At 35.2% G+C, this 13,106-nt stretch overlaps 1 protein-coding gene across 6 annotated transcripts in view; it reads right to left on the reverse strand.

Annotated features, from left to right (window-relative positions):
• Positions 1–13,106, reverse strand: part of ICA1L (islet cell autoantigen 1 like) — a 79,880-nt gene that overhangs the window by 40,867 nt on the left and 25,907 nt on the right. For 5 of the 6 annotated variants that reach the window (XM_038585427.1, XM_038585428.1, XM_038585429.1 and 2 more), the window contains exons 3-9: positions 11,885–12,053; positions 9,216–9,288; positions 7,570–7,693; positions 5,350–5,548; positions 3,506–3,631; positions 2,061–2,159; positions 730–812 (exon numbers count right to left, since the gene is read on the reverse strand). In XM_038585427.1, the coding sequence (XP_038441355.1) occupies positions 730–812; positions 2,061–2,159; positions 3,506–3,631; positions 5,350–5,548; positions 7,570–7,693; positions 9,216–9,288; positions 11,885–12,053 (873 nt within the window). Of the gene's footprint in view, positions 1–729; positions 813–2,060; positions 2,160–3,505; positions 3,632–5,343; positions 5,549–7,569; positions 7,694–9,215; positions 9,289–11,884; positions 12,054–13,106 lie in introns of those variants that run through there. The other variant, XM_038585431.1, reaches the window with a different exon arrangement.

Genomic DNA, 13,106 nt, shown 5'->3' on the forward strand with positions numbered 1-13,106 from the left:
CAGCCCCAGTCTCATTTGTGTTGCTCTGGAGACAGATTTTTAATAGCTTCTGTTTCATAGCTGCTGGCACTTGTCCCTTTCTCTTTTAAGCTGGCCCTTTTGGAATTCACTGGGTAGGGGCTCTTAATACAAAGCTATCTCCCAAACTACAGAATTTGGAGTTATCAATCCAATCTGTTCTGTACTCTTGCCATCAACTTTGCCTGCCATGTTGAAAATGGGGGGAGAAATAGGGCTTCAAAACGAATGTTTAACATTAATTGGAAAAATGGGGCACCTGGCTGGCTCAGTCAGTAGAGCTAATTCTTGATCTCTCTTGGTTGTGAGTTCAAGCCCCACGTTGAAGGGAGAGCTTACTTAAAAAAAAATAATAACCTGGCAGTCCTGGTGGCTTAGGGGTTTGGCGCCACCTTCAGCCTGGGGTGTGATCCTGGAGACCCAGGATCGAGTTCCACGTCAGGCTCCCTGCATGGAGTCTGCTTCTCCCTCTGCCTGTGTCTCTGCCTCTCTCTCTCTGTCTCTCATGAATAAATAAATAAAATAAAAAATAAAATCTTAAAAAAAAAGAACCTTAAAAACATTAATTGGAAAATGACATAGAAATAAATATTCAGTAACTCAGAAGAGAAAAAATTCTTTCCAAATATATCATGTATCAGTATACACAGCTTCCAAAAACATCATATATCATGTATCAGTATCCATAGCATCACACTTCTGCCTGCTTACTTATTGAGGTTTTCAGTGAGAGAATTGCTTTCTATTTGCTCTTTGTGGTCTTCAGTAAGCTTGCTTGGAGTGTCTTGCAGTTGCTAAGGACAAGAAATTCAATGTTAAGTAGATGGAATCTGTTTCTCTCTTTGTGCAAACAAAATGAGAATAAAAATTCTAAAGAACAACATAAAATAGGGATAATTCTATAGTTGAGAGTGAGAAATATGGGAAATGTAAGCTAATGTAATCTGAATTGAGCCCTGTGTCCCTGTTTCTCCTGGCCGCCTATGGCAACCACACAGACTGTGACATGGGCTAGCCACAGGGTTTCCAAGTCTGTGATATGCCAAAGAAGACTTACACTGTGTTTCTGACTTTGACTGCAATGCTCTAAATATGGCTAAATATTTTCAACTTCATCTGAACAGAAATTAGATATTAAATTTGCCTAAAAACAGAGTATGCTATCCAGTGAAGCATTAATATAGAAAAAAAAAACATACACACAACAAAAAACATAGACTAATACAAGGGTATCTATTAGACTGGAAGATGCTATGTCAGAACATGACTTAAAAATCCATACCACGCCCCAGAAATATACAGGAGCAAGATATGAATCTATCAGATACCACATCTAGCTTGAGTAATCTCAACAGTAACATTTTCAAGCTCTATTGAAAAAACAAAAAAGGCAGAATAACTTCAAAGGCACTGAAACCTAGCTTACTCAAATTGAAGAAATGATTTACCATGGTGTTTTGCTAAATGAGCCATATGCAAAGAAGGCTGACAGGAAGACATACAAATGTTAAAAGCCCAAGAACACCTTTTACATGTAGGCAACAGAAAGAGCTGATCTAATAAAATACAGTACTCTCTTCAGCTGCAGTCACCCATAACTTCTGCATCATGAATTACACTACCACATTTGTATAAAAGTAAAGAAAGGAAATTTCTTTAGCTTCTAAAATTGTCAGGTAGGTACTCTAGTTGTTTTTCAAAACCAATGACCATTTTCCATTGCTTGTGCCTCTTAAGTTTTTCTTTCCCATAACTTTTTCTTACCTCGTTTACATTTTAATTTTCTTTTCTTTTGCTCGCTCTTTTATCCCCCCCGACACCGGCCCAGTATCTTGAGCCTACCAGCAGGATTCTTATGTATTTGTTTAATATTGCTGGGAGCACTTGGAATCAGGGAGGAACAGAAAAACAACTGGCTGAAGGAGTGCAGAAAAATGTTTTCCAATGTTTTGTAAATTCAAAGTTAGGCTTAAAACAAAACAGTTCCAATGTTATCCAAATGAAGTATAATATATCTCTAAAAGAAATGGAAAGAAGTGTACCTTAAGAGCTACAAAATCGTATGGACGAAAGCCAGTACAGGCCCCATGGATCTGGGACATCAATCGAGCGGTTTTTTCCCAGAATCCAAGCAGTGTCCTCTGCAGAAAAAAAAAAAAAAGGTAGTCACTACAGTTACAATTTTTTTCACTGCTATTTTTCCTCACTAGTGTAGGCAGATGAATGGTTGCTGAATAATAAGCAGCAGGAAGTAAAATAAATTTCTAGGTTTGGGGAACCAGGAAGCAGTGTAAATAGTAATTCTGCATAAGAAGTAGCATCTGTATCAGCACATATATGTGCTTCTGTACACAGCTCTGGAATGTACACTGGAGTCAGCTAGAGAGTAATGCTAATAGATGAGAACATCTTCTGAAGAGTCCAAAAGAGAAATGTTAAAAGCACAAAAATACTATATTTGTACAAGGGGTATATGTGTAAATCTTTATGTTGGTAAGCATATATAACCCTTTACTAACTAGGAAAAAAATTATATAAGCCACTAAATTTGGTCTTTCAGTTATGGCATAAGAAAGACCAAAAAAAAGTGTTCTCATGCCAAATCAAGTAATTGGACATTCTCCTGGTGCTTAAAAGTTCCTATCCAAAATGAGGGGGCTGAGTGGAGAGAATAAAGGAGAATTGGACTAATAGCTATTGTGTTTCAGGTGTATGCTACATGGACTGCCAGATACTTTTATTTTCAAGTGCATACTTTCCTGACTCCTGAATTCCACAGTACTGAGCTGAAGGAGGTAGATTTCCTACAAGCCCCAGTGAATGTCCACTCCCTTTAGTTTATTATTATCTTATGTAAATAGAGTTTATTCTATTTTGCTATTCACAAATATCTGTTAAAATTAGTCACTGCTACTAATTAACATCTGACTTATTCACTGCATGCTATATATGTGTGATTTGGGGTAATAAAAGCATAGGTGAGACTGCTGAGGTGAAAGTGGTGGGAGACAGCAACTTGACAGAATGAAAAGAACACGTGGCCCAGCATGAGCAAACTTAGGTTTTTAGCCCAACATTGCCACTTACTTTAATTCTAGGGATCACTTTCCTCAGCTATAAAATGACGAAGTTTTAAACTATTGGGCCACAGCATCTTTGCTTTAAATGAAACTGTATGTAGTTTAAGGTGGAGCAGTTCTGGGTGAACCAGGGTTAATGAGCTGCGAATCCTGCCACGTGAACCTAGATAGCCCCTAAGTCTCCCTCTCCTAGAACACCAAAGAGAACAACATGAAGATACAGGAGTAGATAATCCCTAAGGCCTTTTTCAGCCTAGAATTCTATGATTCTCTATCATAACCTCGGTGAGTCACTTTTCAAAGTCAAAGGAATCTGATTAATTAAGCACTTTTTTATACCCTTTAGACAACTTTTAAAAAGGAGTCTCACCACTCATCAAGGACATGCTGACCATGGAGGTGGGTACCTGGTAGGTAGTGAGTGAGTGAGATAACATATTGCAGCGACTAGCTCCAAGTAAATCCACTTTCTGACAAACATCCATCTTTAACTTGTCAAAAGAAGCTTTGCTATTTCTCACTTGGATCTGTACCTGCAACCACAATAATAGTTGTTATTATTACTGATAATACAGATATAAATATACCACACAGGCTCATGATACATATTTTCAGATACATGAAATTGTAATAAGGAAGACTAATTCCCTTTCCTTGTATTATTATTTCATAATTAATGGTAAAGATTTTGGCTATTTTTAGTAATTGCAGGAGGTTCTTTCTAGTAAATATCTTTATGCTGAGAAAGTATGCAGTGATAAATGGAAAGTATAGTTAAGAAGAAATAACTCCAAAGATTCCAAATAAAAAGAAACATCCAAAACTACTGATGGATAATATGTAGCTAATAGAAGAATGAACAGAAAAAGGACAAGTTAAAGTGTTGAGAAGCATTAATGATAGTTCTGAATCATGGAGATAGATTTATAAATTTAAATATAGGCCTGTCATATTTCTTATACACAAGTATGAATACTCAACCTTTAATACACTTATTAATTCATTCAACATATATTTATAAGGTATCTATTTTGTGCCAGGCACTGGGATATTGTGGTGAACAAAACAATGTTCTTTCCTACCATCCTTGAATGGGGAGGCACAGGAAAAACAGTAGCAAATAAATATATAAGATCCTCTCAAGTTGCAAAGATAACATACAAGTGAAAAGGAATGATAACTTTTGGTAAGATGATCAGGGAGGCCTTTGGTGAGCTCATGCAAGATGTGTGAACTGGGACAGAAAGATGGTAGGTGAGCCAGGCCAAGATTCTGAGAAGAGCATCCCAGGCTTGGGGAAAATCAAAGACAAAAGTCCTGGGTGTGGGAGGTGGGCAAAGAGCTTAATATGTTTGCAGAACAATATGGAAGAGGCTAGAGCATATTCCTTCCTGGGGCATGGAAAGGGCTAGAGTATAGAAAGTGCAAGATGCGGCTGCACACATGCCAGGAACCAGACTGTGCAGGGCTATTTGGGTCCAGATAAGTTTAAAATCATTCTTCTTTATTAAAGCATAGGTGAAATTCAGATAACATAAACTTAACCATTAAAAAATATATAATTCAGTGACATTACTGTATTCACAATGTTGTCTAACAACTCCCTTGGATTGTATTCTAATTGTCAAGGATTATAAAGTGGAAAGAATAACAGGTTGCTGTGACCTATACAGCTGGTATAAAGAATCCATCAATATTAACTATGATTTGTATTATATGTACTCTTAATACATATGAAATAAAAGAGTGAATTTTATTATTCATATATGGTAAATTTAGGGGATACAATTCATAAGTAGTTTATTTAGCAAAAACATAAGTCCATACATACTTTAAAAGTCTGTGGTCAAACTATGTATTGTAGAAGAAGAAAAATCTGATAATCTTCACTTTTTCTTATAATAAGTTATTTATCTGAATTTTTACTTAAATTATTTATTTATTCCTCATTTAACAAACTATTTCCCTCCTGCAAACAAATCCCAAAAGTACAGGGAAGCAACACCTAAAGGGCAATGATACCTATTATGAAAAGGATAAAAAAATTAATGGAAAAGGTTGATGGAGTAGGGATGTCAAAGAGTTAAAAAAAAAAGTGTAAAAAGTTTTTGTACTTCAAAGATCTCCAAGGAACCAAGAATTTATAATATAACGTGTTTTGAAAATAGCTTGATATTTTATGGTCTTGATTATTCTGTATAAGTTCAATGGGTATGTGTATCAAGAAAAGGAAAAGGATGTATTTTCATACTTTTCTGAACTTTTCCATTTGTTTTAGGGTGTCTGGGTCCAGTTCTTGGGATACATCTTTCATCCACAGCAGGGCTCCTCTGTATTCTGTGCGTGCTTGCTCCATCCGATTAATTGTCATCAAGGTATCAGATACTGCCCTTTGACTGAAAGTTGCTACTTCTTGCTTAAGACGAGACAGAGGCGTATACAGGGCCAATCTAATGACGGAGAGGTAAAAATGAGAGGGATGTACATCCCATGAACAAAACAAATAAAAACAAAGGTTTAAAACCATAAAGCATATCAGCATATCTGCTGTCAAGATGAGTCCATAAAACAGGAAATTATTAAGATGCCTAAGGAACTTTAGAAAGCAAATAAAGATCATACAGCCAACCTTGAATTGTTTTTTTTTAATTTATTTTTTATTGGTGTTCAATTTACTAACATACAGAATAACCCCCAGTGCCGTCACCCATTCACTCCCACCCCCCGCCCTCCTCCCCTTCTACCACCCCTAGTTCGTTTCCCAGAGTTAGCAGTCTTTACGTTCTGTCTCCCTTTCTGATATTTCCCACACATTTCTTCTCCCTTCCCTTATATTCCCTTTCACTATTATTTATATTCCCCAAACGAATGAGAACATATAATGTTTGTCCTTCTCCGACTGACTTATAATAATGTGTCTGTATCTCTCCCTTTTCTTATTCTAAGAAATACATAATTTTTGCAACATTTTGGATATTAATCCATGTATAAATAATCTGCCAAGTAAATCTGCATTTAGAAAAGAGTTCCATGGGTAAAAGAGATCCTGTATTCACAAAGCATAATCCTAGATAAATAGAAAGTCTTTCATATGACAAATTAGGTATAGAAAAGCAGATAAAATGCTAGAAGAACTAATGAGTATTGAGTTCTTAGCAGCTAAGGATGAGGACAAAAAAACCAAGGATTTAAGAAACACAAATCAAACCCAGCTCCTCTGGTCTGCTTTTTTGACTTAGTGGCACTGAAGGGCCTTGTATTGATTGTCCCTTTGTAATTTCCTTAATGATGGGTTTTGCATTGATGTGGTATTACAGAATAAAGCCACTTAAGTTATACATCATCATTATAGGTCTGATAAGACCTGTTTTTATTTTTCTTCTGAAACTGCAAAGATTTTGGCTGTATTTAGTAAATGCAGGAGAGGGATCCCTGGATGGCTCAGTGGTTTAGTGCCTGCCTTTGGCCCAGGGCATAATCCTGGAGTCCTGGGATCGAGTTCCGCATCCGGCTCCCTGCATGGAGCCTGCTTCTCTGTCTGCCTGTGTCTCTGCCTCTGCCTCTGCCTCTCTCTCTCTCTCTCAATCTCTCTCTAATAAATAAAATATTTTTAAAAAGTAAATGTAGGAGATTCTTTGCAGTAGGTATCTTCATGTTAAAAATCTGTAAAGTGATAAATGCCAAATAATTAAGAAGAAAAAATGCCCTTGCTTAAAATGAGGAAAAATTCTAATGTATTCCTAGATAGTATAGTATCCAAAGAAAAGAGAGAATAATTAAAATATTCATATTTTATATGTGTGTGCCTCTGTTACATTAAACCATAAGAAATTTAAAAATAGGGCAGCCCCAGTGGCACAGTGGTTTGGCGCTGCCTGCAGCCTGGGGGTATGATCCTGGAGACCCGGGATCGAGTCCCATGTCGGGCTCCCTGCATGGAGCCTGCTTCTCCCTCTGCCTGTGTCTCTGCCTCTCAGTCTCTTCTCTCTCTCAATAAAATAAATAAATCTTTAAAAAAAATTTTAAATAGGCTTAAAGCCTATTTATAGGAATTAAGCAACCTAGAATGTCAATTTTTAAGTAATTCTTAATCTTTTTTTTTTTTTTTTTAAGATTTCATCTATTTACTCATGAGAGACACAGAGAGAGAGAGCGCGCGAGAGGCAGAGACACAAGCAGAGGGAGAAGCAGGCCCCATGCAGGGAGTCTGACGCGGGACTCGATCCCGGGTCTCCAGGATCACACCCTGGGCTGCAGACAGCGCTAAACTGCTGCGCCACCAGGGCTGCCCTAAGTAATTCTTTTACATACAAAATAAGTTAGGCATCAAAACAATTATATGCTGTAATAAATTTCTCTTTTAACCCTTTACTAGAATGATAAGTAATCTTTATAAATATGCAAATTTAAATACATAAGTCAAAACTGTATGTTGACTACAGATTAAAGGATGATGTAAAACATAGTAAACCTTTGCTTGGCTGAAGAACAGAGTGCCTTGCCAGTAGCATCCATCATTTTACCAGCTTGTGTCATATCCCGTTCTGCTTGAAACTTTAAAAAGAGCCCTAGTTCATTTTCTTCCTCTGATATAACTAGAAAAAAAATTACAGTATAGTTAACTGTTTCATTTCACCATTTGTTTAAAACACACAACTAAAATTCTCACAGCAATAATTCTCTATACACAAGAATTACTTGGGGGAAGGAAAGGCTTATTTTAAAAATGCAAATTCCTGGGACTCCATTTCCAGAGATTCTGATTTTATAGGTCTGAGGATCCGCTTCCCCCTACCCACAAGTATTCCAGATGGTTCTAATGTAGTGAATTCATGGACCTTGCTTCAGGAAAGACTGATCTTTAGTGGAAAAAAAAATTCCAAAATGACAAAACCACAAATGATACATTTCCAAATGTGTAGACATGCATTTTATCATTGCCTCTTACAAAGTATTTGTTTCCTATTTAAACTAAACTTAATCTTGACTTCCACCGTGGCTTCAGTGGCCTATGCTTAGTATTTCAGGCTCATAGACATCTACAATTTTATGCTGAAACCCTATAAGTTGTCATGTAGTACACTACTACTCAGAGTGCGGTCTACTGACCAATTCCAGTCCAGAACCATTTGTCACTGGCCTGTGACAAGTACCAAAACTAAACAAAGCTGTTTAGAAACTTTTACTAATTTGACTATATCTGTTGAATCTAATAATAAAAAAGTGTGCTTATATTTTACGTATCTTCTTTAATTTCATTTTTCTAGAAATTCTTTTTTATTGTATATTACAAAAGTGTCAGTTTACAACAGATTGAAAGTAAAACACAAAACAAAGTGGTCTTTGGGATCCCTGGGTGGCGCAGCGGTTTGGCGCCTGCCTTTGGCCCGGGGCGCGATCCTGGAGACCTGGGATCGAATCCCACGTCGGGCTCCCGGTGCATGGAGCCTGCTTCTTTCTCTGCCTCTCTCTCTCTCTCTCTCTCTCTCTCTGTGTGTGTGTGTGTGTGTGTGTGTGTGACTATCATAAATAAATAAAAATTAAAAAATAAAAAAAATAAAAAAAAAAAACAAAGTGGTCTTTGACCACAAAGTTTTAGAAGTCTGACCCTCTAATCACAATAAGACCAGTAAGTGTGTGGGGAGGAGCCCATAAAGTGTTCAAATTATAAGCTTAAAGTGAAAAATGACTATAGTCATCCCTAATTTCACCCTGGTTTATTGCTTGGAAAAAGTGATTTAAAAACTGAAAAGGGAAGGGGTGCCTGGCTGGCTCAATCAGTAGAACATGTGACTTCTGATCTTGAGGTCTTGAGTTCAAGCCCCACACTGGGCATAGAGCCTTCTTTTAAAAAAACACACACAAAACAAACTGAAAGAGAAGTCCCTCGATACCTCTGAGGCAGCAGCGGAACTCAAGCCCACTCACTTGTTAGCTCCCCATTCCCACTGCTATTTGCTGTCACCTCTTTGTCATAAAGAACCATTCACAAAATAGTTCAGTAAACTACTGTTTTTACATTAAATCTTTCATTCTCAAAAACACAAGTAAATTATTTATTTTCAAAGGGAATTATTGGATAATATCTATTTTATAGATATTATAAGGATTTCATACCATTGAGTCTTAGCTGGTATTTCTCAACTATCTTCAGAAGTTCAGTGCATGTCTCTTGAATGGAGTGAAAAACCTTTGAAATATAAATTTTATTAGGACAATTTAAAGAACCATAAACAAATATATCTGTTATAAGCACTTTGAAAGTAGAACATTTTTTTTTATAGGTGCTAGGTCTATTTTCCTTGACTTTGATGTACTTCAGTATTGATTTTATTTTTGATGTAAAAAATTTAGATTCCCCCATGAGGGCTGGAAAAAATGGTGATAAATACATGGGAACTAATAAAATTTGTAACTGTGAAGTCTGTCCTCCTTTCAGCTCCAAACTACCTAAATAGCAAAAATGTAAATCCAATATAAACTGTTTCAAATACTGCCAATTGAGAAGAGTACAGATAATTTTAGAAAATGTTAACTTTCAATCTGGCTTTTCTACAATATTATCCTAAGCAAAACAGGCCAGTGAATAACCATAAAAATTAAATAATAGGGCAGCCCAGGTGGCTCAGCGGTTTAGTGCTGCCTTCAGCCCAGGGCATGATCCTAGAGACCCGGGATCGAGTCCCATGTTGGGCTCCCGCATGGAGCCTGCTTCTCCCTCTGCCTATGTCTCTGCCTCTCTCTCTCTCTCTGTCTCTCATGAATAAATAAATAAAATCTTTAAAAAAATTAAATAATGTATTACAATATCAAAAATAAATTACTTTTGGATTGTTTTTGTTTAGAATTTTCCCTTCATTACTACTGTTGCTAATAACTAACAAAAAATAAAACATCCAGTAGACACCCATTTCAAAGCAAGCACATGAAAGTTGAAGATTAGGATACATTATACACATGAGGTAACTCTTCTCACACATCTATAAATTTAGGTTTTTCCCAGGGAGATGAGGTGGCATAAATAGGTTTTAGGGGACAGCCTTCTTCCCATGAAGTCCCATGCTGAAAAACTGTTGTAAGACTTTAGTTCACAAAGACCTTGGCACAGCACAGTATTGGGCCCTAACCCTTTGAATATCAAAAAAATTTCTGATGTCACCATTTAGCCTGAATTGCCTCTCTGAAACAGTTTTGTTATTATTTTGATATGTGATCAGACCTAAGGAAGATCAGTGATAGACTAAAATCTAAATGGAGGAGCAACTATTAACTTTCCACCTAAGTTTACGTATGTTTGAAATGAATGTGGTATATGGACTTACCAGCTTAAAAAGCTGTTTTAAATTCATATGGAAGACTAGAAAAGAATATAAACATGAGTGTTCTACTATGATGAAATGATCATGGTTGGTTTTTTTCCCATAGGCCTTTGAAAGATTTATATATATGATTGCTTTTTATTTTTACAATGAAAGTTTAAATGTGAGGGAGGGATAACTTGACAAAATTGTAATATATTTAAAGTGAACAACATGATGATTTCAGTATACACACAATGAAAAATTATCTCACTCTCAAAAAATATACTACAATTGTGGGAGAAAGTACTTGGGTGATTTCAAATATTTGTCTAATGTACAGGAATATAAAATATTCTTGGATTCCCTGACAATGTATAAATAAGACAGGAAAATCTACTTCTGTGGGAATCGTATGTGGAAATAGTGAACAGAAAAAAAAAAAAAAGGAAATAGTGAACAGTTCCTTTAGCCTTAAAACATTTATTACTTATAATCAAGTCACTTAATTTTTTCCACGTTTGTCATTGAATCCTAAGAAGAATACTTTTCAATGCAAATAGTAAAAGCTTGTTAATTTGTTATTTCCACATTGTTATGGCCATAAGTTTACATTTTGTAGGATAAAAATACTTGGTAGATTATGACCTATTTTGAGACCTATACTTTTTAAGGATTGCAACAAATGAGTATATTCCAAGCATAATAGAACTCCTGCTTGGAAATATCTTTAAAGGCTATCTTCAATTAGTATACATACATAGAATTAGTAAACCTGCATTTAAAAACCCAGACCTTTCTGTATATACAGGAAACTTTCTTCCAATTAGCTTAAGTACTTAAAAGTATAAAACACTTGCAGGTTTAAAGTCGTTTCATGGGAATTACTCCTTTTATTTAAAATGAAAAACATAGCCAAAAAAATGCATTACAAATAACTCTATCCCTTAATTATAGAAACAAAAACTAACTTATAAAAATCCTCACTCAGGGGTCACTGGCTGACTCAGTTGGTGGAGCATGCAGCTCTTGATCTCAGGGTCCTGAGTTTGAACCCCACATTAGGTGTAGAGATTACTTAAATAAGAAATAAACTTAAAAAAATAAAAAAATAAAAACCCTCACTCACTTTGATTTCAATTAATTTCAGTGAGGTATAAGATTTCATGTAAAAGTAGTACAAAATATTACGGCATGATATATAAGGAGTATACGGTACCAATTAGGAATATAATTGATTCATTAATATTTAGCTTAAACACTAATGCTTGTGCCAGATAAATTACTTAATTATTTTTTCTTCAATTTATAATACCAGTTCTGCCAATTCTCAATTTGTGAGAAATGTGACCTACTCAGAAGATCTGATTGACAGATGAATAGAACTGAACATTCTATTATCAAATCTGCAAGTTCTCCAGTCTTAATTCCAAATTAAATACAAAGAATACAAATACATTCTTAAATACAAAGAATCTTCAAATTTACCTCGAGTTTAGCATCCAGTTCAGCATCAGATGCCACCACGTGCTCATCCTCCTTTTTTCCTGTTGCTTTGATAAAGACTTGCTTAGTTTTCCAGTATTTCTTTTGCATTCTGCTAACTACTGACTGGTTATCTTCTGGTCTGGGTTGCCCAAAGGAATCCATGGAGTGACTACAAAGAACAGATTAAAATTTCTTAAATTTTTTTCAATAACATGTATCTAGTCAGCTAGTATTTAATCCAATTGAAAAAGTGAAAAATATATCAAGTGGAATATTAATAGCTACACATACTAATATTCGCTCTGTATGGTCTAAATTTATGATACAACTTGTACAAGTAACAGGCAAAAATGTCAATGATAATTACATTAATTTCAGTTAGAAGATGTGATAAAACTATTATAATTCTGCTATAATTATTGGAAATAATTTTATTTAACCAATCTATTTGTAGACATATATTAGTTTGTAATTTTTGCTTTGTAATAATACTGCAAAATGAATTTATATACACATCTTTGCATATTACTATCATTTCCTTAGAAAAGTTTGCTATAGTTATAACTGCTGTGTCAGAATAGACATTTAATAAATATTCTCAGATATGCAAAGATTCAGATACATACTCTCCTTTAAAACCCAAAGGAAAAAAAAAAAACCAAAGAAATACTTTAGTATTCAATAAATAAACAGAAATAAAAACTTAGGTATAGGGTAGATATGTTAGAAATAAAGATGGGGAGTGCCTAGCTGGCTCAGTCTGAACAGTATGCAACTCTTGATCCTGGGGTCATAGGCTGAGCCCCATTTGAGGTTTAAAAAGTTATTAAAAAAACAAAGAAGGAAATTATAACCTGACAAACTTGAAAATTAATGTCTGAGCAGTTCTTAATACAGTTAATATGGCTATATCAGGAAATGCAAATGTGAAAAGTATTCCTTAAGGAAACGTAAAGAAAGAAATAATAATAGTTTTAAAAGCCTAAATTATTCCATTAAATGGTGTGAGGCAGGAACACAGGGAGGTACTAAAGTACGTGATTTTTGTTTTCAGGGGAATCAACAGATATTGACGTATTATTAATGTTAGTAAAGAAATAAAAGTTCATTTTCTTTTTTTTTTTTAAGTAATCACAAAGTAAATAAAAACAGAATGTCTGCTTTCTAAATTACCAGAGACAATAAAAAAGAAAAACCAGCAAGCAGGCTGGGAAAAACAAGA

Source organism: Canis lupus, chromosome 37, assembly GCF_011100685.1.
Source record: "Canis lupus familiaris isolate Mischka breed German Shepherd chromosome 37, alternate assembly UU_Cfam_GSD_1.0, whole genome shotgun sequence".
Classification (NCBI taxonomy): Eukaryota; Metazoa; Chordata; class Mammalia; order Carnivora; family Canidae; genus Canis; species Canis lupus.